At 40.8% G+C, this 24529-nt stretch overlaps 2 protein-coding genes across 3 annotated transcripts in view; both read left to right on the plus strand.

Annotated features, from left to right (window-relative positions):
* Positions 1–136: 136 nt before the first annotated feature.
* LOC124260802 (succinate dehydrogenase [ubiquinone] iron-sulfur subunit, mitochondrial-like) lies at positions 137–11430 on the plus strand. The gene is made up of 9 exons (XM_046695115.1): positions 137–293; positions 1291–1368; positions 2529–2587; positions 3216–3359; positions 7010–7088; positions 7440–7562; positions 8258–8367; positions 9049–9163; positions 10300–11430. Exons 1-9 carry the CDS (start codon positions 216–218, stop codon positions 10378–10380), a joined length of 867 nt encoding a protein of 288 aa, XP_046551071.1. The 5' UTR covers positions 137–215; the 3' UTR covers positions 10381–11430.
* Positions 11431–14336: 2906 nt separating this feature from the next.
* Positions 14337–24529, plus strand: part of LOC124260803 (solute carrier family 35 member F6-like) — a 34992-nt gene continuing 24799 nt past the window's right edge. Inside the window, exons 1-6 of one of the 2 annotated variants that reach the window (XM_046695116.1) lie at positions 14337–14711; positions 17211–17283; positions 18481–18754; positions 19606–19915; positions 20170–20346; positions 20701–20811. In XM_046695116.1, the coding sequence (XP_046551072.1) occupies positions 19906–19915; positions 20170–20346; positions 20701–20811 (298 nt within the window). In that variant the 5' untranslated portion in view covers positions 14337–14711; positions 17211–17283; positions 18481–18754; positions 19606–19905. The remainder of the gene's footprint in view (positions 14712–17210; positions 17284–18480; positions 18755–19605; positions 19916–20169; positions 20347–20700; positions 20812–24529) is intronic. The other variant, XM_046695117.1, reaches the window with a different exon arrangement.

The following is a 24529-nucleotide window of genomic DNA, read 5'->3' on the forward strand; positions in this document are numbered from 1 at the left end:
TCCCCATGCGCGCGTCATCTTGCGCCAAACTATAAGGCGATATGCGAGACGGGGCCCAGCTTAGCAGTAGGGCGGCGGAGAGAAAGCGCTCTTCGGCAGGCAAATCCAGTCTCAGGATCCCATTCGTTCTTGAAGCGACACCGAACGGAGGATCTTGGAACCAGTCTACTCGAGCGCCACCTGACCCGGACATTAACACTATATTCGAGTTCTGAATGCAAGCGAGCATGGCTGGCAGGAACCTGCTCACGGGAATTTCGCCTCTTCGTAAGGCACTTGTCCAGGTGCACCAGGTACTGAAATCGGTATTGTGAAGTATTTATGGTTTAAAGAAGTACATATCTCGACAGATGTAAGGCAAAATTGTATGCTGTAAAGATTTGCTCATTATATATCGTTGTCACCTTGGTCAGATGGGGAAATGACCTTGGCCTTGGGCTTGATTTGTTTATGCAAGTCTTGAGTTATGTAAAATGATTTTATGGAATAGAAGAAAAAGTATCTCCTGATGTTTGTTTTATTTAAGTAAAGTGCTAATTAAAGCAGTTTCATGCCTCCATTTATGTATGATTTATCAGTTTTCCACACGTAGAATATAATCTGATAAAGGAAATTATCTTAAACTTTCATGTTTCTATACATGCATTAAATAACAGAGCCTGTTAACGAACCGAAACATTTGTAAACATCCAGTATAAAAACAACAACAACAACTAAAAACAAACATGCTGAGAGGTTTGTGACCTACATTGAGTTGGCATATGTTTTAAAAAAGCAATCTGTTTGACATTGCGTGTCTGAACCATTAATTATTATGCAGAGTTGTAGTAACAACATGCTTCAGAATAATATAATGCACTAACTGCCAAATCATCATTTCTGTGGAGGGAATTCTTTAATTGTAATGTGTAGTGTAATTGGTCTGTTTCCAAAGATGATTAATTTACCAGTTTCTTAAAACCAAATCTGATAATGCAGCAATGTTAATTCGACTTTGAACAATGAATTTCAATCACAGCACTGCTAATGTTTTTGTTTTGTTGACAATGTAAATCCACACAGACTTTTAAATGTGGTCAGTACAATGGTAAATCCCGCCAAGCAAAGATTGATCTAGTTATTTGACCTCAAATCTGCCACAAATGTACATAGAAATTCCTACTTCGGAAGTACTGATTTCTCAGTTCATATTATATAGTGATAACTAATGTTACAGCTTTGTAAAGTAACTTGAATTTCATTGACCATTTGGAGCAGCAGATAACTTTGTCCCTTTGTTCTTGTTTCCAGACACGGTTAGCCCAGACTGCTGCAGCTGCCGCCCCACAACTCAGTCCCAAGATAAAGAAGTTTCAGATCTACAGATGGGTAAGCATCATGTAGTGCATTTACTCCATAGAATTCATGTTCACCTTTTTGACAGCCACTGGTATTTCACCTCCACCATGGTCATGTTATTGTTACATCACTGGATAAGGGCGGCTTCCTGTATGTGATATTCTGGGTTCAGATGAGGATTCCATCTTTTCATGGATATGACTAGATTCTTAACAGCTACCAGTAATAAGAAATAGGAAAATACATACAAGCAAACAGAACCATGCCATTCACCAGTTATTTTGTAAAAACTACAGTCTCAGCTATTATAAGCTCACTATGATCAACTGATATCATTCCCAGAAAGGTGCATTTCAACTGTTTTGAGTGACCTTAAATGAAGGTCAGGGTCACTGTAATGATCATTTCTGAAATATTTCTGCTTCTCAGTGTCCACATTTTCTGGGTCAACATGTTGATAAGATCTAGGACATTGTGCCACTTCCTCCCATTACCTAATTTCTTTATTTCTGTAGCTATTTAGTTTAAAACTACCAGTCCATGGAGCCTAACTGTACATCAGATTGAGGATTTGATGTGTCCAGTAGGGATTGATTATCAAGGGGAGATACAATATCAATCACCTGTTCTTTGGGGTCTTTTTCACACGTCCAAGAATTGCATTTCTGTTCCTCAATAAAGTGGCATGTGATGCAGCCCTTAGTGTATCAAGCAGTCCGTGGAGACCTGTCGGTTGATTGTTGAGTTTCCTATTGTTTAAGCAGGACATAAATTAAACTGTCAACATGGTCAAGACATGTCAAATACATATGGTGTTATTTTGTCCTAGTTTTACCAGATATATTGCATGATACACCAACTGCTGACTTGTTATTGTATTTGTTATGCAATATCTGTGATCTGTATCAGATTTGCCTTGGTGGTTTCTTTGCAGGAATATAGATCATCAATACTGGTTTTGTCAAATCATGGAATCGATCCTGACTGTAATATGGAAGTGTTTCCACCTGGTGTTATGACCCACCCTGTTGTACATCATTCCATTCTCATTTCTAAAAATGCTGCACTGATGAATATGCCTGTTCTTAACCAATATCAATAAATCCAATTTGTGGAAGATGTTCTGTTCAAATTCTAGTGTGGTAACCATATTGAAAACAACAACAACTGTAGCCTCACATTTGTTGCAGGACCCTGACAAGGCTGGTGACAAGCCCCGTGTTCAAACCTATGAAGTAGACTTGAATCAGTAAGTGCTGCATGTATTCTACATGGGATTAATGGTGTATTGTCCATCGTCAGCTTCAGACTGATCACAAAAGTGGTTTGTTAAAAACAACTTTGAAGGAATTGTTGAAGTGCAACACTGTATCTAGAACAAATGAAATCTTCTCAATGCATGATGACTTGTGGACAAGAATTAAACATATACGATTTAAAAAAACCCATATTGATATTTACCAGTGATCCTGCTGCAATTATGTGTGGATGGTAATGGTCACAAGAATGGACATGTAGAACATTCAAAGTTTGATGTTGTTCATAGTTTATGTTAGTGTCAGGCTAAAATCACCTCTTTTCTAACTGATTGTGGAGCGATGGGTTAGCCTAGTGGTTACCATGGTTAAAGCATTGGCACATCATGCCTAAGACCCGGGCTTGATTCCCCACATGGGTACAATGTGTGAAGCAAATTTCTGGTGTCCCCTGTCTGGATCAGTATACTGATGGGCAGGGAAAAGTTGAAAATATTTCAGATATTCTCTTGAAGCACCTAGACAGCTGCAACTCTTTAAGGATATGTTGATCCAGAGTTTGTTTGTATTTGGCATTACATGAAAATGATGTTTGAAATGTACAATCCTTTCCATTTTCAGATGTGGTCCAATGGTTCTTGATGCTTTGATTAAGATTAAGAATGAGATGGACCCAACCTTGACCTTCAGAAGATCCTGCAGAGAGGGTATCTGTGGGTCCTGTTCCATGAACATTGAAGGGACAAACACCCTCGCATGTATATAGTAAGTCTTCCTACTCAGCATCTTAAGTCTTTAGCATTGTTAAACCTTTGATAATGAAAGGATTTGGCATCAGTAAAGTGGTGGAGATGCTTTTAGTGTTTTTGACATCTTTTAGAGGTCTTACATATTATTTTTATTGTTTGGATATTTGTTTGTGGTGAGTCTTTTTCAACTTATAATGTTGAACTTCAATTTGAAGTCATGTGGTTTTCGGATATCCCAGAGACATGATTTTCAAGAATACATATACATGTCTCCTTTATGACCTTGGAAAATCATTGGCACATTGAATGCCGATTTTGCAAAAGGTCATAATGACCTAAGTTGGGATTTGAAGGTAACTTTGATTGTTATTAATATTTTGTTTGACTTTATGCCTTTTGCTACAGGTATTTTTAAAGTCTTAGACATGTATTGGTTATATCATTTGAATGCTTTTGTGTGACAAGTGATGACAATCTTAGATCAGTGGAAGGTCACTCTGACCTAATTTGATTAAGAATCATGTGCAGCTTTGTTTGCTGTGTTGATCCCCCTGGAGACACCATAGTTGATTTATATGCTAGATAGCTGACTGGACACGCTACGTCATACACATTAAAAGATACTTTGTGTTTATCATAACTTGAAAAGTTTTTTACCGTAAGTGGATGAAATTGGCACATATTATCTTTAAGATTAGACATTTAATTGGTGAGCATTTCAAAGTTCTCACTTAGGTGCTTTCATTTTTATACATTTACAAGTACATTATGAGCCGACAGTAAGCTCTGGGAACAAAAAGGTTAAGGTAGAAATAAGACATGTCGGTGGTGAACAGGTCGAGAATGACCCCAGCAGTGTATCAAGCATCTGCACTTATGCCTTTAATTCCACTGATACCTGACCGTGGTTCGGTAACCATCACTCTTTGTTGGATCCAAGCAGGGTCAAATATGGTCAATGCATCCAACTTGGAAGTTCAAGTAGCAATCATTGATTTAAAGATATGAGATTGAAACATCTTGTTCATTAAAACAGAGGATAAAGGCCTCAAGCTTTGTTGGTAATACAGGCCCTTGGTGTACCAATTTGTTCAAGACATATTGACAGGGGTGGATGCCAGTGGCAGTGATGGAAAATGCTCATATACCATGTAAACGTAGTATATTTCGCGCAGGTTTTATTTTCGCGCAAAACATTTTAGCGCGAAAATTTATACACCGCGAATAAACCTGTCATTCATTCAGTCTAGCCACGCTCGCCCCTGAGTTGTTACCATAACACATCAAGTTTGAAGACAGAAATCTACGGGAATCTTACAATGACGACTGATAGTAGCATAAAGAATCAAACTTAACTGTCGCTGTAATGGATTTCCCAAAACATAATTAAATAATGAGCCAAATCCCATCGCGCGAATTAGCGAAAACAGCAATGTGTGTTGTGGCCGCCATGGAAATTGGTCACATGACAGATGGTTTGATACAAAACAGATTACCACTTAAAGCGACTCGGAAAGAAATAATACAGCAGTATTTTATTTATTCATTTAGATACAAACGTTTCGTAATGAAGCGAATAGTCACTAACACTCAATCATCTCATTCACAACAACCCGGCTTGTTTGAAATCACAAAGAACTTCATATACAGTATAAGTTAATTAGTCAGATCGTCAGAATTCGGAACATAATACTGATGTGTTTTTCATCTCTTCCGGGAGTAAACGGGTTACTGTGTACTTGTATATCGCACAGACAGGGATTTCCTGTGAGTAAGTAATAAATGCCGCCTGACAGGTTCGGCCACTCTGTTTGTTTTCACTGCTATTAGTGGCGGCCAAAGAGACGGCTGGCAGTTCCGGCAATTACTGATTGCGCGAATAATTGACCGCGCGATGTAGTCTAAACTGTCAATTCCGCGAAAATTGCACCACGCGAAAATAAGTACGTTTACAGTAGTCTTTTCATAGGTGCTTACAATACAAATAACTAGACCCTAGGTATATATGTGTATTGTCACCGATGGGGTCTCAGCACTATATGAAAGGAAAGGGATGCATCAACGTCGAATTTCTGATTTCAGAGTAGTAAAATGCATTCAACGGATGAGCACTGTGATCTTAGCTATGAATTAGTTATCAAAACATTGGATCATACCAAAAAAAAAGATGCAAGGGGTGTTGGATTGTTTGACTCTCTATATTTTTGTACTTTTGTACAGTATTCATCTTTGCCTACTCATATGATACAATGAGAAATTGATGCATTAAATATATGTTTGGACTCTCTCTATTTTTTAACTTTTGTACAAAATTGAAATTGCATTTAATAAAATGCATTCATAAGGAGAAGTATATAGTTTGTGATGTTCAACCTTCTCGAGTAGTAATTTAGACTTGGTGCATAAACCTGGGAGTATAATAATGTAAGGTATACATAGTCGCACGGTAGGGATTAAACTTAGGTCTCTCTAATCTCAAATATCGTTGTTATAAAAATTGCTTAACATAAGGTAAGTTTTTCATTTTAGTTGGCTAGTGGTCCTACAAACTTAACCAAAAAAATGGGTGCTTTGTATAATATTCTGGTAGATACTTTTGTCTGCTCTCCTCATACCTAGGACATACAAGGAGGACATAGAACCCGTCTTCATCTGTGTTTCTACAGAAAGGGCAGAGCTATGCATCAGGGTCAGGGTTTTTAGCCCAATAGAAGCCGACCCCTTAATTAATGAACTTAAACTCTCCCAGTGTGTTAACACAGTCTGAAATTCGACCGATTAGCACAGAACCACTCAAGCATGATTTGACGGATTGGCACTGCTGGCTGTTCAAAATTCGACGGATTACCCTGTAATCAACCCAAGTTCATTGCAAGATGGACTCAATGATGGTCACTGCAAATAGCCCTATAAAACTATGCATGCAATTCATGCCTATAGATTTATCTTCAAAATGAGACAAAGATTACAAAAGACAAAACGTCACTTTGTAAGAAAGTGTCTTCGGAAGGTCTAAGTGTTGTGACTTTGTGATTCCAATCCCAGGTCCGAGTTTGTTGTTGATTGTATTGTGTACACACATGCCAGGCACCATAACATGATGATTCAACAGCCCTTGTCGGGGGACCCATCGACATTCTCTCCGACACAAAAGGGCCTAACCATTGTAATGAGTTGACCCTCATTTATTCATCTCATTCAAATCTGTTCCCATCAGTTTTGAATGAAAGTCTGTATGAATATTAATGTAAATCATGGAGATGATTACAAAAGCGTATTGTGGTATATCGGTAATACCATGCAGTTGTACTGAAAATGCATAGTTGATTCTTCAAACGTCTCTCCTCCCTTTATGATATCATATTTTGTTCAAACCATAAGTGTCAGTTTTATTCTTCAGTAGTAATGCAGGAAAATATTTGAATGTCAATACCGACACGTTTTTGTGAGGTGCTGTCTTTGTCGACATTTTAAGCTGTTGACTTCATATCCAGGCAAGCTTCAGTGGTTTGGCACAACTTGAGTTCACTCGGTGATCATAAATCTGATACTAATTTTCTGATAAGGTAATGGAGTAGTATGTTTATATCGCTCAAGTCAATTCTATTACAGAAACTACGCTGGCCAATATGTTCAGTATGATATATGGGACTTTCTACTTTCCAGTAAGACGGACACAAACCTGAGTAAAACCTGCAAGATCTATCCCCTGCCCCACATGTATGTTATCAAGGACCTTGTCCCGGTAAGTATGTCAGCCTATCATGTGATGTGAAAGTTTCACAACAATATTCTAGTTACAAAATGTTAACAATGTCTTTGATTGTGTTTATATTTATTGTGACTTTTGTGCTGAAAATAAGAGACAATTCAGCCTATTTATTGTTACACAGCTGAAGTAGGGGATGAGTTGCCTGCCATGCTGGTGGGGGACAGCCTTAAACCAGGGAAGGATCTATCTGCTGACAAGTGCCACCTGTAATATGTACTGCTCTGGTTGCAGTGGGGTGTATATGGGTGGAGTGTTATTTGTCTCTGTTTGCAGTTTGTTCATTGTGTTAACCTTCCTGCACTCTGATGTTATTTATTTCTGTAGGACATGAGCAACTTCTATGCCCAGTATCGTTCCATTGAACCGTACCTTCAGAAGAAGAATGAGACTGAGGCAGATGTTGGCAAAGAGCAGCACCTGCAGAGTGTGTCTGACCGGGCCAAGCTGGTAAGTTGCCTTAAGTAGGGTATTTCATGTAGCAATGAGTTCTTGTGTTGTTGTAGGCGCGAGCCTTGTTGGTAAATATCCTTACTCAGTGATTGTTGTTACATTTACCAGAGGCTCCAGTGGAACATTTCCTTGTGTTAAATGGGGAGGTGGGGTATATTAATGGTTAAAGGGTTTGCTTGTCTCGCTGAAGACCTGGGTTTGATTACCCACATGGGTACAATGTGTGAAGCCCATGTCTGGTGTCCCCCTCCGTGATGTTGCTGGAATGTTTCTGGAATATTGCTAAAAGCAGCGTAAATGCCTACTCACTCACTCACTCTGTGTTGAATGTCTAGCTGATGTGTGTTGTAATACAAGTCCATATGAACCCTGTGGCAGTTTGCTTGTATAAGATGTACATACAACATGCGGTCTGTGGTCGTTCCCAGGGCCCACCAGCTTTAGACGTAGGTATTTTCTATCTTTAAGGTATGAACATTAGGTTGGAGCAAATCTATTTAGCTCACTGTTAATATTAAAGTTCAATTGAATGTCATGTTAAATAGAATTACCATACTACTTTGCATTTGTGAAACATGTACTTTATGGTTTCCGAGATGTAAGACAAAGAAAGTGCTTAGGCTCCATGTTGTTGGTTGTGAAGATGTTGGTTGTGAAGACGTTGGTTGTGAAGATGTTGCCATGTGTTCCAGGATGGGCTGTACGAGTGTATCCTGTGTGCATGCTGCTCCACGTCCTGTCCTAGCTACTGGTGGAACTCGGACAAGTACCTGGGACCAGCTGTCCTCATGCAGGCTTACAGGTATATCATACACAAGGCACAATTAGGGCACAAATCATTGTCACAGTCAAGTCATGATTTCAGAAAGGCAAGGATCATATAACTTCTACACATGATCAGCTATACAATATATGTCTTTTGTTAACTGATAAACTTCGCGTTTTATGCTGCCAAGTGCATGAAATGTTGTCAGACATGAAGCTAATGCACCAAACTTGGAATGGCTTTTGAGCAAACCCGAACATACAGCTAGTTCTGCAATTGTTGTAAAACTTTAACGGGACTCATTGTTAGGTGTTGGGTTTTAATGTATTAAGTAAGCAGATAAAGAAATATCATATGATGTAATGCACAGCCAGTCATCATGCTTTTGAAGTCAGTGAAGTATGTATCCTGAATACTGATCTTAATCATAAAATCCATTAAGGCCTTGTGTCAGAAATGATAAATCATACATTTTGAAGGGCATTGTGAATACTGGCTCACTTTTCATACAAACAACACTTATTTTTATGTCATACTCATAGGTCATCCATGGTCTTAAATCAAACCTATCATGAATCAAATTCCTGACGTATTGTTGATTAAAAGCATCAATTGAGGGCACTGACTTAAGCAAAAGAACATGCATAAAGCAATTCCAGTTATGATGGCTGCTTGCCTGATATGTCAGCAGTATAATTAGTTGAGTTTGTTGTGTAGGTGGATGATTGATTCTCGGGATGACTTCACCGACGAACGGCTGGCCAAGATGGAGGACAAGTTCTCAGTTTACAGATGCCACACTATCATGAACTGTACCAAAACTTGTCCCAAGGTAAATACAACTGATGGTTCAACTGAACCCCTTCAAGTATAGGTTTACATCAGAAACTTTATAGAGGTCATAATACAAGTTTTTTGGGTTGGTGAACAGCTATATTTGGAATACCTTGTAGTAAGTGGCATAAGTTTAAATGCATAGTCCGTATTCTGGTACTGTACATGAATACTATAGTCCGAGGGAGGAGTGCAAAGAAAGGGACAGCCAGGTGTGCGAGAAAGGATGGAGACGGCACAGTACAGGTTCACGAAACAATAACTTTGTCGGCACTTGTGCACGTGCTTCTCTAACTTCTGGCTGTCCCTTTCTTTGCACTCCCCCCTCGTAACAAATAGTGAAATGTGTCCATATTTTAATGATAGTTTGTTAAACAACTTTTTTATTTTTAAGACATAAATTCTGCAAATAAATCACAGAGTTTGTGTGATGTTTTGATTATGATCAGCGTTTCATTGAGTATTATATGTTTATTAGTTTTCGAGTTAGATTGCAATTCATCAGTCCGCTTTTGAGCCAAACGGACTATAGGTGTGATAATCTCCTTATCATAAAATGTCAATCCTAAATTCTGTCATTGAAAAGCCTGTTATAATCTCTCAGAAGTTCTGAAATGTTCACATCAATATATGTGACATGTGATGATCTGTGATGAGTCAGCAATCGGTACACTTTGGAGTGAAACCTGTTTCTTAGGCAATATAGCAAATACACATTCGCCAACTATAAACTGCAGTTTTGCCATTCTTGGCCAGCAAGAGTAACTGCCCTTTGTCAAAGGGAAGCAACTCCAACCCTAGGCTTTGTGATGTGTTTACTTTGAATATGTGGTCTGTCTTCATGCAGATGGTGATAATGTCAAATTGAAACCAGGTAGCGATTCAGATATATTTCAAACATTTTCAGATGTTGATGTTTATTAATTGGGGAAAAAGACCTGAGCTACAAGAGGTTTACAAGCACCCGCATGGACAGTGATACCACTGGTTCTTACTGTTGAACAATATGTCCAAAGCTGCCCAAACTGGTGAACTTGTCTCAGCTCTGACATGATTCTTTGTTAACCGTTTTATTATGAGTCGGGGCCTGCAACTGTGTATTGTTTTAGTTTTGCACATTGCGTATGATTTCAGGGTCTGAATCCAGGACGGGCGATCGGAGAGATGAAGAAAATGCTCCTGTCCTACAACAAGAGTGCTGCAGCTCATGCATGATGATACAAGCACCAGCAGACTGTCACATGCAACCACAGGTCACCAGCTTTGCTGAGTGATCCTTCAACCAGCTATACTAGGACACTCATGCCCTTGCTTCACTGTCAGTCTGACCGTAGCAATGTAGTAACACAGACAATGTAGAATAAATGTCAAATGTTGAAGACTTGCATATGTTGCAGGTTGAATTCAATGGGTTTCAGATGTTATTTGGCAATGATGTTATTTCAAGGTATTTATGACACTGGTGTGAACATATATATTTGCGATTATTTTCAGTATACATGTATGTATATGCATGAAAGGTGGTTGAGGAGGACAGTGCTATTCTGCCTCAGAGTAAGGATGATTATGCTTGTTATGTTTGTGATATTGACTTGTTCATGTATTTTACTTGTTAAGCAGGTTGAGAAGAAGACCCTTTGATGCTGCCATCAAAAATCTGTTGGACATTTGCCTAGTTAGCTGTGGACAGTAATGTTGACTTCACTAAATCCACACATTCTTCTATGCAGCTACATCTTACACGGTGGCATTGGTCAGACCGTGTACTAGGTATCTAGTCACAGCTAAGGTTAACAAAATAAGTAAAGTTTGTGTGTGGAATAAATTGATTCTCATGACCAATTTATTTTGTTCGATATGTAAATGTCACAAATGTGACACTGTAATGAATTGGTTGCTGTGACATCTGCACTATTTGTTCCAAGGTTTGCCGAGGTACGTCAGGGAGGTGTGCAGGGAACCATGCACTACATAGAGCAGCCACCTTCCCTCTCGGACAGCACTTGCAGTTGATCTTCCTTAGTGGTGTCTTCATGGCCCTCGTGGACAATCAGTCTGCTATAGACCATGTTCTAATAGATGTGGAAACACTACTGCTAGGATCTTGTGGTCAGTTACATGGCTATCTGGTGTTAATGAACTGTGTTTCACTGACTTTTGCACTATTTCGACCAATGAACAAGACATTTTACACACAACACTTGTTTTAGGTTATTGTGTAAGTGTACATATATTTGTAGTGAATAAAACTTGGTCTATGCATAACTTTTGTTTCTGAGTAGTCAGTTCTACATCCTTGGTTGGCTTCAGGTTTTTATGACCTCATGTTATTCATCCTTCTATCAGGAATGAAATCGACATTAACATGGCATGTACGATCCCACCAATGTCCTCAGAAAGTTGTTGACAGATGACATGGCAGTCATATTTAAACTTCTAATTTCCTTCTTGGATATTTGTATTATGTATAATTTGAGACCTGATGATGGGCATGTGTTTGGTTTAGCATGTAGGGTGTACATGAAATGTCTTTGTGGCTCAGATCTGCGTGTTTGTTTGATTGTGTATAAGTACTGTTGTGCATAAATATCTACCATTGCTGGAGGATCAGACAACTTTCTTCCCTTGCTTCAGCCTTGCTTCGGCCCTACTTATGGAATGAGGTTCTATGTTTTTGGTCACCTTCAAGTTATTCGAAGATGCATTTCTGAAATTCACTGCTAATATCTCAGTATGACATTTTATTCTTGTTGAAATGCAAAATAATCTTTTTTGGAAATAAATTGTTTCATGTTAATGAAAGGCTGTGTTTTATCTGAAACATCGATTGCCCACCCTGAGATAGTAAGATTAGTATTTCAATATTCAATGGCTCGAGAGCCAGTGGTACTTGTTGTTACCCTGACTGGTGCTTGTCATTAAGGGAATAGAACAAGGAGTCACTAGAATGTGTCCGTGAGGTATCCATATTCAACTGGCATGCTATATGTGGGTTTGCAATATACAATTGGTCTAGTTGACCAAGCAGTCACACACATGCAAGTAAGATGATAAACACCACTTCACCTAATCCCATCTGTTTGAAAAACATGATCTTATATACACATGTAGTAGAATACCTGCTTGAGTATATCTAAAGTTAAACAATTGTTTAGTCATGGATTCAGAAGAAAAAGTAAGATGTCCGAGTTTCCCCCCTATTGCCACACAGAAGTGCCTTTACAACACAGGCCTCTTTTGGAACTTGCAAAGATGATGGTCAGTTTTTAATGTGCCAGTTTGTAACAAGCATCAGGGGAAACCTTAACTTGATTATGGAACATTTCTTGAAAGTGGCTGGGCTGGGAAAATATTATGATGTTCGAATATTTAAATCCTGGTAAAATAATAGTGTCAGATACAATTGCTTCCCTGCATCTAAATTCCTTTGAGTTGGATTATGAAGTTCATCCATATCAGATCTAAAGGTTTCCTCCGGTACAGCTACAAGAACATATGATATTGCTTGTATAACTGGATGTTTTATAAATGAATCCCCAGTAGTAGATCTGGGAGACGATCTGTGTGCAGCTGATTTACGAGTCGAATACACGCTGAAATGCAGTCTGGTTCCCTGGGCGTGTCATCTGAACAGGAGAGAGACAAACTTCTAAAAACGGAGATCTGCTTTTAAACAGCAAAAGTACGATAAACAACACTAGTTACATACATTTTTGAGATGCTGCTCACATACATAACATCATCTTCGTAGTCAGAGGTGTCTCAGTTCGCTGTGCAGAATTGTCTAGTCTTCATGTTTGCTGTCATACCGGTCTAGTGATGCAATATATAGTAGATCAAATGTTCCAAATAATTATTCCATCCGGGATTTGTTGATATGTCCAGTGATCGTTTCTGTCTCTTCTCTTTCGGTGTCGGGGCGTTGGGGTAGCCTAGTGGTTAAAGCGTTCGCTCGTCACGCTGAACACCCGGGTTCGATTCCCTATGTGGCTTCAATGTGTGTAGCCCATTTCTGGTGTCCCCCGCCGTGATATTGCTGGAATATTGCTAAAAGCGTTGTAACCATACCCATTCACGATTCCCCACATGGGTACAATGTGTGAAGCCAATTTGTGGTTGCCCCCACCGTGATATTGCTGGAATATTGCAAAAAGCGGCGTAAAACTAAATTCAGCCATTCCTTTGTGGTGTCGGCACGAAGAACCGGGTAATGTTTACACGCAGATGCACACACCTTGTCCCAGACTAACATCTAGTCTCTGAAATCAACATTTTACAGAAGGAAAAAACGATTTCGAAATCATGTTAATAAAATATGATAAATTGGAGCCCAGAGGCTTTCTTCATCCTGAAGCTGGTAATCTAGACTTGCCACACATTCTAGACATGTATTGAGGATATTTGTTTCAGGGTCGTTGCCGTGAGACTTTGCTCGTCTCATTACTTTTATAGGGTCACGTGCAATACCTAGGAGAACCGCATGCAAGGAAATCAGCAGCTCACATCAAGGTGTCTTGCATGTGTCGCCCAAGATGTGCAATCACCGGACTTCTCATCGACTCATCCTGAACATTTAGCGTCCTCAGTCCGACACAAGGAAACAATGCAGCGTTACTTGTTTCGTACCTCGGCGAAAAAAACCACTTTTCATTTTGTGTTTAACCTCGAAATGTGAGTGAGTATGGTTTTACGCCGCTTTTTAGCAATATTCCAGCAATATCACGGCGGGTCCTCGAAATGTGTATGAATAAATATACTTATAAGTTGGAAAAGAACCCGTATGGAGCAAATCCAAGGCAACAAACCTGACCAGGTCCTTCTAGATAAACCAAATGGAATTACTGAATTTCTTGTCATTTTGACCCAAATCTGCATGACAAGACACAACATGGCAAAAATATGGCCCTAAGTTGATGGTGAGCTTAACGAGCCTGTTCTGTATCAGGATCACCCGAACCTTCTTTGCTACATTCATTAATTTTAATCCTTAAAAGAGACAAGAGCCTGTCAACATAGTGAAGCCCATTTCTGGTGCTGAATTTCGTCCTGGACTGTATGCCTGTGTCAGTTGCTTCGTCGTTAGACACAGGGAAGTTCCGCACTGCTGGGTCCTAGCCCCACACCAGACAAGGAAGGTAAATTCAGCGCCCAATAAAAGATGACCTATTTCAATTGCATGGGTTTATCCACACTGCTGTATATACATTGTAGTGAGGGAACGCTTAGTCTACTCTGGAATACTGGAGCCACGAGGTGCCGTGTCATTACTGACACTGGACATTTTCACAGTCTTATGTTCGGACAAGTGTCCGTAGCACCTGACGAATATTGACTCTTCTTGTTACGTACGATACAGCAAACTACACGCAGGAGACGGAAACTAAATGACTGAATATTTCTAAAGCAGGAAGTAAATTTGCGTCGCGTCACGGCTGGGAGATCGGGCTCTGAAACACCATGCCGAATTGGCGAGCAGTGGCAACTAGCTCGGTGGTCCTGGGGGTTGGGTGTGTCCTGTCAGGATTCCTGACCACTACCTCGCAGCAGTAAGTACAGTTTGTCTAATTCCTGTTTGTTAAAGCACAAGCATATCACTACATACAGTACAGCTTGCCTACTTCATGTTTGTTAAAACATAAGTATATCACTACATACAGTGCAGCTCGCCTACTTCCTGTTTCTTAAAACACAAGTATATCACCACAGATAGTACAGCCTTTCTACTTCATGTCTGTTAAAAACAAGCATATCACTACAGATAGTACAGCTTTTCTACTTCATGTTTGTTAAACACAAGTATATCACCACAGATAGTACAGCTTTTCTACTTCATGTTTGTTAAACACAAGTATATCACTACAGATAGTACAGCTTTTCTACTTCATGTTTGTTAAACACAAGTATATCACTACAGATAGTACAGCTTTTTTACTTCATGTTTGTTAAAATCAAGCATATCACTACATACAGTACAGCTTGCCTGCTTCATGTCTGTTAAACACAAGTATATCACCACAGAAAGTACAGCTTTTCTACTTCATGTTTGTTAAACACAAGTATATCACCACAGATAGTACAGCTTTTCTACTTCATGTTTGTTAAACACAAGTATATCACTACAGATAGTACAGCTTTTCTACTTCATGTTTGTTAAACACAAGTATATCACTACAGATAGTACAGCTTTTCTACTTCATGTTTGTTAAACACAAGTATATCACTACAGATAGTACAGCTTTTTCTACTTCATGTTTGTTAAACACAAGTATATCACTACAGATAGTACAGCTTTTCTACTTCATGTTTGTTAAACACAAGTATATCACTACAGATAGTACAGCTTTTTTACTTCATGTTTGTTAAACACAAGTATATCACTACAGATAGTACAGCTTTTCTACTTCATGTTTGTTAAAACACAAGCATATCACTACAGATAGTACAGCTTTTCTACTTCATGTTTGTTAAACACAAGTATATCACTACATACAGTACATCTTTTCTACTTCATGTTTGTTAAAACACAAGCATATCACTACATACAGTACATCTTTTCTACTTCATGTTTGTTAAACACAAGTATATCACTACAGATAGTACAGCTTGCCTACTTGTTTGTTATGACTACTTCCTGGCTAAAATACTAAACGTTAGTGTGTTGGTCACAATAGTAATCAATTTCTTAAGTCAGCCCCCAAAATAGGTCTGTATGTGAACAATGTGTGGACGCCATGTCTACTATACACTAACCGGAAATTGGCGTTGTAGTAGACATGGCGTCCACATCTAGTACAACGTGTCTAATTTACATCTACTACTGTGTTTTGGTACAAGAATGTCAAGGCCCGGGATTCCCATAACAGATGTCTAGTATGGAAGCTGAGGTTTGTATTAAAGCTGCCATTTAATGTCAGTTGCTTATTACCGCCATCTGGGGGCGGTGGGGTAGCCTAGTGGTAAAAACGTTCGCTCCTCACGTCCTTCTCGAAAACCCATTCTCACTCTTTTTGCGGCGTAAAACGAAAGTCACTCACTATTGCCGCCATCTCATTATTTAATCTATATAATAAAATAAGGATATAATTCGCGACTAAATCTTTCCTTCACTAGGATGTCCGTGTTGACACGTGTCTTTACTTCCTCTCATATTACATGTCAGTATATATGCGGAGTAAGGTTCATAGTTTATCGACAGTTTGTTGGGGTGTATTCAGAGGGAAGAAATATTCCCTGAACAACACATGATACAATCGTCCGTACTTGTATTCCACTTTATGAAAATATTCAAGCAATATGACGATTTTGTAAATTGACGGTCTGCAAATTTGGTGGTCTGGACCAGATAATCCAGTGATTGACATAGTGAGCATCTATTTACTCTATTGCGATACGATGACAGGTATTAACCAAGTCCGAGAGCCTGACAACCCGATCCTGGTTGTCACCTCTATACGACAAACATGGGTCTCTCCATTACATTACAATGTACAAGGGTATTCTAGATCAGTCTTGCACTGCACCCAGACAGGGCCCAGAAAATGTTCCGGTGCATTTGTTTGTGTCAAGGATGTCATAAGGCATAAACATTTTACCTGTGTCGTTTGGCTGTGGATTCTAGTTGCCAGCTTTGTCATCCAACATGTCAGCGGTAACACACGTGATATTGCAGATTACTCTTTCTGAGACGGGTAAACATTCTGGTACACAGTTGGGGTTGAATCCCACCCGGGATTCTGAGAGAGGCACATAATCGCCAGGACGAAAGTAAATAACATAACCGCACCAGCCACCAAGCCTCGGTGTAATCCCAACCGTAACATTTGTTACATTTGACCACTTTCAAAAAACTATCTTACTAAGTGACTCCAGAGCATGGCTTATGTGAAACACACATTCGACTGACGTGAAGGTGACTGCTAAATGCATAACTGACCTTATGGCATTGAAATGAATGTCTCGACTGGAATATGCGTCCAGGAAAGACTCTAGAACACTTACCAACAGTCGTGCTGCCTCTTATCATCAACATGTATTTGATTTGCCAGATGGGCTGCACACGCCAACACTACAGGACGGCCTCGGTCACGGCTGCACACGTTCGACCACTCCTTCTTCATGGTAAGATCACCCATCTACCCACTCACCTACCTTACCAACCACACCACACCAACCACCCACCTACCTACCCACCCACCCACCGACCTACCTACCTACCTACTACCTTACTGCCTACCCATCTACCTGCCTACCTACCCACCCGCCACCCACCACCTATCTCCCACCCACCCATCTACCTATCTCCCACCCACCCACCTTACTGCCTACCCATCTACCTACCACCCAACTACCTACCTACCAACCTACCTACCCACCCCACCTACCTACGTACCCACCAGCCTAAACACCGACCCAACCTACCTATCTACCTACCTACCTACATACCTATCTACATTCATACATACCTATCTACCCACCTACCTAAACACCCACCCAACCTACCTACCCACCCATCTACCCACCTACCTTGCTACCAACGTACCTACCCACCCCACCTACCTACCTACCTACCCATCAACCTAAACACCCACCCACCCACCTACTTGCCTACCTACTTACGGTACCAACATACCCACCTACCACCAATCTACCCACCACCTACATACCCACCCACCCAGCTGTTACCTGCCTGCCCACCATATTACACTTACGGTACCAACCTACCCACCCACCCACTTACGGTACCAACATGCCCACCTACCTACCCACCCATCTACCCACCTACCTACATACCCACCCAGGTATTTAGTTACCTACCTACCTACCTAACTAACACACACACACACACACACACACACACACACACACACACACACACACACACACACACACACACACACACACACACACACACACACACACACACACACACACACACACACACACACACACACACACACACACACACACACACACACACATACATACATACATACCTGGGTGCGGTGGGGGTAGCATAGTGGTTAAAGCGTTCGCTCGTCACGCCGAAGACCCGTATTCGATTCTCCACAGGGGTACAAGGTGTGAAGCCCATACCCGCCGTGATATTGCTGAAATATTGCTAAATGCGGCGTAAAACCCAACTCACTCACTCACCAACCTAACTACTGACCTAATTACCTATATTTACCTACCTACTTACAGTACCCACCTACCCACCAACTTCGTATTTTCGCGTGTGAGAACATCTCGGTAAATCACACGTACATAGCCTTCTTGACATGTCGCCACGCAATGTAATATTAACGTCTGTTTCAGCAAACATTCCTATTCCTAGGCCAACTGTCGTGCCTTGGACTTCACTCCATCATACGTAAAATACGCGGTCCGCAACCTGCTGTAGAGGAGGACCAGGTGCCAGATGGAAGAGTCGCGGCCCAGAGGCGGGCTAGAGCAAGAAATAAGATGGAAGAAAATAGAAAGCAAAACCCTCAAGTTAGGAATGAAAGGTCCATAGAGGAGGAGCTCGTCGAAGCAGCAGTGGACGTGAGGGTGCGTGGGAGAGAAGACAAAACCGTAAAGGACGCTGCGGGTAAGTCATCATCAACATGTCTTCATCGTCTTGTAGATATCGGACGAGCTGGCATATTACTTCAGATCTATTTATGGCGGATTTTATAATTACACTTGACATGAAATACCGTTTGTTTTTGTCCTTTTGTAAACTTAAATAATCAGAGACAATTAATGGGACCACTTTGCTGAATACCAAGAGATTTTTATAAAGGGAAATATGCCACTGTTTATACTCAGCAATACAATTGGCGGCCAGGAGGAAACATGAAGTCCTTCCCCAAACCATTGTGAGGAACTAGGGGAGAGTGTGCGCCCAGCACCGATGCTGGTCAATAAAGGCGACTACATTTGCCAGTTTGTTTGTTGTAGTTACTTTCCTTTGCAAGAGTGAGTGAGTTTAGTTTTACGCCACTTTAGCAATATTCCAGCAATATCACGGCTGGGGACACCAGAGGTGGCCTTCACACTTTGTTCCCATGTGGGGAATCGAACCCGGGTCTTCGGCTTGACGTGCGAACGCTTTAACAACTAGGCACCACCACCCTTCGCAAGATAGGAATCTGAGTTTCGTTAGTTTCGTTTCTTTGAGTTGTTTTCAAAAAACGTACCTTCATTCAAATGAAAACAATTAATTAAAGTTCGTAACTGAAAATACATCCACGTTACAATAACGTTTGTTTAGGGGATATTATTGAATTTATAAAACAACTTTGTTAATCAAAACATGCTCTTCCATAATGTGTTCACGTCATAATGTGTAAGTGAATGCTGAATCGACGTCAAGCCAGCATGGTATTCAGTTGTTTTGTTTCGGAAAAATATGATTGCTTCCGTCACATTACGGGAGTGATAATCTTCGTTACATAGGGGAAGATGTCCGTGGACAGGTTCAGGCAGCCGGGGATGGAGTTATCGGGGGTCCCGTGGTCGGCGTTCAGGTGGAGGAGACGGAGGAGGGCCTGAGACAGAGGCGCCAGAGGGAACAGAGAGAACAGATGATACGAGAAGCAGGCCCCAGGAGAGGACCCAGGCTGGCCAGAAAAATTAAACCAAAGGACAAAAAAGGAATACAACAAGATTATATTTCTGCCATGTGCGCTCTGCGACTTTGCAAGAACAGGGTTACTGTTTATTGGACTGCGTCAGACATTCCCTAGTAGTTTCATCATGCTGCAGGGTGAGTGGTATGTGGGATCTACCCCACCCAAACACATTTGGGAACCGTCCTCTACCATTATCAAGTTTTATGAAACTGTACGTATTTCATTCGATATCAATAAAAAGGTAAAGGGGTTTTAATAAATACAATACCATACAACAGCGATTGGACAATAACACAGCGAGGATTCCATCTGAGATTATTTCATGAGGACAAGCTAGAGACATGTTTGAATCGAACTCATTATTACGTGATATTATAATTGTTTGAAGGTGTTGGGTTGCTGGCAACATGTACATTGACCGTGGCGTTTGTTGGCCGCGAAAAGACCGTGCGTAAACTGCAGTGGGTTGGTGCCTCGATATGTGCTGTGGGACTGGCGGTGATCGGCCTGAGGGACTATGTGTGGGGGAAGGACAACACATATGACCCGTACGGGATAGCTGCCGGTGAGTTATTGTGCGGTATGTAAACATGTAAAACATTGAATAATTGTTTGCAAAAAGTCAAATTGTTGGATGTTTATTTTCTTGACTGAATGTAGCCTTCGGGATGGTATGCTCTTAATGACGGGAGCGAGACGCCTAGCTAGATTCACAATCAAAATGTGTCTGCCAGTTCCAATCCCAGATTCTGACTGATGGTGATTCGCGATTTCTCAGCACCATGCACCACTTTACCAAACTGTGATACGCATCACTCTTCTCCTACCTAAAGCTGACACACACCAGTAAGGCTACAGTACTACTGAGATCAACATTGGATCCAACTCTCTCACTAGTGACTATGGTCGGTTTTTTCAGGGGACCTGCTGATTGTCATGGCACAGCTGATGACGTCAATTCAGGTGATCCTTGAGCAGCGCTTTGTGAAGAAACACGATATAGATCCACTTGTGGCTGTTGGACTTGAAGGTATGCAGTGAATATAAGCAGGATGTGAAACACAAGGTATCAGAGCGCCACGGTAAAGCCTATATTTGTTTCACGTGTACTCGATGTCACACACTACTGGTATGTTTATTGTTCTGTGGGGTTTGTAAGCTCAGAGGGGTTTTGAAGAACTGCTTTTTCGCCAACGTGCAGAGTAAACGGCATGGGCGGATCCAAGAATGGAAAGGGAAGGACCCCCTGACCCCCCTTGGCTCCGCCAACGCCAAAAATCTTCAATGTGGTCATAAGTCATTTTCCCCTGAAACCCACCCACCCCCAACCCTTGGATCCGCCCATGAACGGGTGTGTTATATACCATATAATGGTTTTAATTTATCCCAGAGTAGATGTGAATATACACACTGCTACAAATCACATTACTGTTGTTGTGAAAATTTGAAATGCAAGGGGCGGTGGTGTAGCCTAATGACTAAAGAACCGGGTTCGATTCCCCACAATGTGTGAAGCCCATTTCTGGTGTCCCCCGCCGTGATATTGCTGGAATAATGATAAAAGCGGCGTAAAGCCATAGTCACTCATTCACTCACAATTAAAGTCCAATTTCTTGAAGGCGTGCTTATGAATAATCAAAAAGCTCATTCCGACCTTAAGTTTCTTTCAGAAGTGTCTACCAGGATCACGGCTCTTTGTGACATGGAGCTACGTTGTAATGTCGAAACCTCTCATTCTGAATTCCATGCTGTATTATCCATAGTGTTTATTATTACGTCAGAAATATGATGCTTAAATCATCACAATTTCACTCGCAACATACAGCATCAGAAACTGTAACCTCTTAATGATTTGTAGGTATACACAGGGCACTGTAACCTCTGCTATTTGTAGGTATACACAGGACACTAACCTCTGTGTCAATTGTAGGTATACGCAGGACACTGTAACCTCTGTGTCAATTGTAGGTATACACAGGACACTAACCTCTGTGTCAATTGTAGGTATACACAGGACACTGTAACCTCAGTGTCAATTGTAGGTATACATAGGACACTGTAACCTCTGTGTCAATTGTAGGTATACACAGGACACTAACCTCTGTGTCAATTGTAGGTATACACAGAATACTAACCTCTGTGTCAATTGTAGGTATAAACAGGACACTAAACTCTGTGTCAATTGTAGGTATACACAGGACACTGTAACCTCTGTGTCAATTGTAGGTATACACAGGACACTAACCTCTGTGTCAATTGTAGTTATACACAGGACACTGTAACCTCTGTGTCAATTGTAGGTATACACAGGATACTGTAACCTCTGTGTCAATTGTAGGTATACACAGGACACTGTAACCTCTGTGTCCATTGTAAGTTACCCAGGACACTGTAACCTCTGTGTCAATTGTAGGTATACACAGGACACTAACCTCTGTGTCTATTGTAGGTATACACAGGATACTGTAACCTCTGTGTCAATTGTAGGTATACACGGGACACTGTAACCTCTGTGTCAATTGTAGGTATACACAGGACACTGTAACCTCTGTGTCAATTGTAGGTATACACAGGACACTGTAACCTCTGTGTCAATTGTAGGTATACACAGGACACTAACCTCTGTGTCTATTGTAGGTATACACAGGATACTGTAACCTCTGTGTCAATTGTAGGTATACACGGGACACTGTAACCTCTGTGTCAATTGTAGGTATACACAGGACACTGTAACCTCTGTGTCAATTGTAGGTATACACAGGACACTGTAACCTCTGTGTCAATTGTAGGTATACACAGGATACAGTAACCTCTGTGTCAATTGTAGCTATACACAGGACACTGTAACCTCTGTGTCAATTGTAGGTATACACAGGACACTGTAACCTCTGTGTCAATTGTAGGTATACACAGGACACTAACCTCTGTGTCTATTGTAGGTATACACAGGATACTGTAACCTCTGTGTCAATTGTAGGTATACACGGGACACTGTAACCTCTGTGTCAATTGTAGGTATACACAGGACACTGTAACCTCTGTGTCAATTGTAGGTATACACAGGACACTGTAACATCTGTGTCCATTGTAAGTTACACAGGACACTGTAACCTCTGTGTCAATTGTAGGTATACACAGGACACTGTAACCTCTGTGTAAATTGTAGGTATACACAGGGCCCTGTATACTCTGTGTCAATTGTAGGTATACACAGGACACTAACCTCTGTGTCAATTGTAGGTATACACAGGACACTGTAACCTCTGTCTCAATTGTAGGTATACACAGGACACTGTAACCTCTGTGTCAATTGTAGCTATACACAGGGCCCCCTGTATACTATGTGTCAATTGTAGGTATACACAGGACACTGTAACCTCTGTGTAAATTGTAGGTATACACAGGGCCCTGTATACTCTGTGTCAATTGTAGGGATACACAGGACACTAACCTCTGTGTCAATTGTAGGTATACACAGGACACTAACCTCTGTGTCAATTGTAGGTATACACAGGACACTAACCTCTGTGTCAATTGTAGGTATACACAGGACACTGTAACATCTGTGTCAATTGTAGGGATACACAGGACACTAACCTCTGTGTCAATTGTAGGTATACACAGGATACTGTAACCTCTGTGTCAATTGTAGGTATACACAGGACACTGTAACCTCTGTGTCCATTGTAGGTATACACAGGACACTGTAACCTCTGTGTCAATTGTAGGTATACACAGGACACTGTAACCTCTGTGTCAATTGTAGGTATACACAGGACACTAACCTCTGTGTCAATTGTAGGTATACACAGGACACTGTAACCTCTGTGTCAATTGTAGGTATACACAGGACACTGTAACCTCTGTGTCAATTGTAGGTATACACAGGACACTAACCTCTGTGTCAATTGTAGGTATACACAGGATACTAACCTCTGTGTCAATTGTAGGTATACACAGGACACTGTAACCTCTGTGTCAATTGTAGGTATACACAGGACACTGTAACCTCTGTGTCAATTGTAGGTATACACAGGACACTGTAACCTCTGTGTCAATTGTAGGTATACACAGGACACTGTAACCTCTGTGTCAATTGTAGGTATACACAGGACACTGTAACTGTAACCTCTGTGTCAATTGTAGGTATACACAGGACACTGTAACCTCTGTGTCAATTGTAGGTATACACAGGACACTGTAACCTCTGTGTCAATTGTAGGTATACACAGGACACTAACCTCTGTGTCAATTGTAGGTATACACAGGACACTGTAACCTCTGTGTCAATTGTAGGTATACACAGGACACTGTAACCTCTGTGTCAATTGTAGGTATACACAGGACACTGTAACCTCTGTGTCAATTGTAGGTATACACAGGACACTGTAACCTCTGTGTCAATTGTAGGTATACACAGGACACTGTAACCTCTGTGTCAATTGTAGGTATACACAGGATACTGTAACCTCTGTGTCAATTGTAGGTATACACAGGACACTGTAACCTCTGTGTCAATTGTAGGTATACACAGGACACTGTAACCTCTGTGTCAATTGTAGGTATACACAGGACACTGTAACCTCTGTGTCAATTGTAGGTATACACAGGACACTGTAACCTCTGTGTCAATTGTAGGTATACACAGGACACTGTAACCTCTGTGTCAATTGTAGGTATACACAGGACACTGTAACCTCTGTGTCAATTGTAGGTATACACAGGACACTAACCTCTGTGTCAATTGT

The sequence above is a fragment of the Haliotis rubra genome, unplaced genomic scaffold (assembly GCF_003918875.1).
Source record: "Haliotis rubra isolate DU_JTF1 unplaced genomic scaffold, ASM391887v1 Scf777, whole genome shotgun sequence".
NCBI lineage: Eukaryota > Metazoa > Mollusca > Gastropoda > Lepetellida > Haliotidae > Haliotis > Haliotis rubra.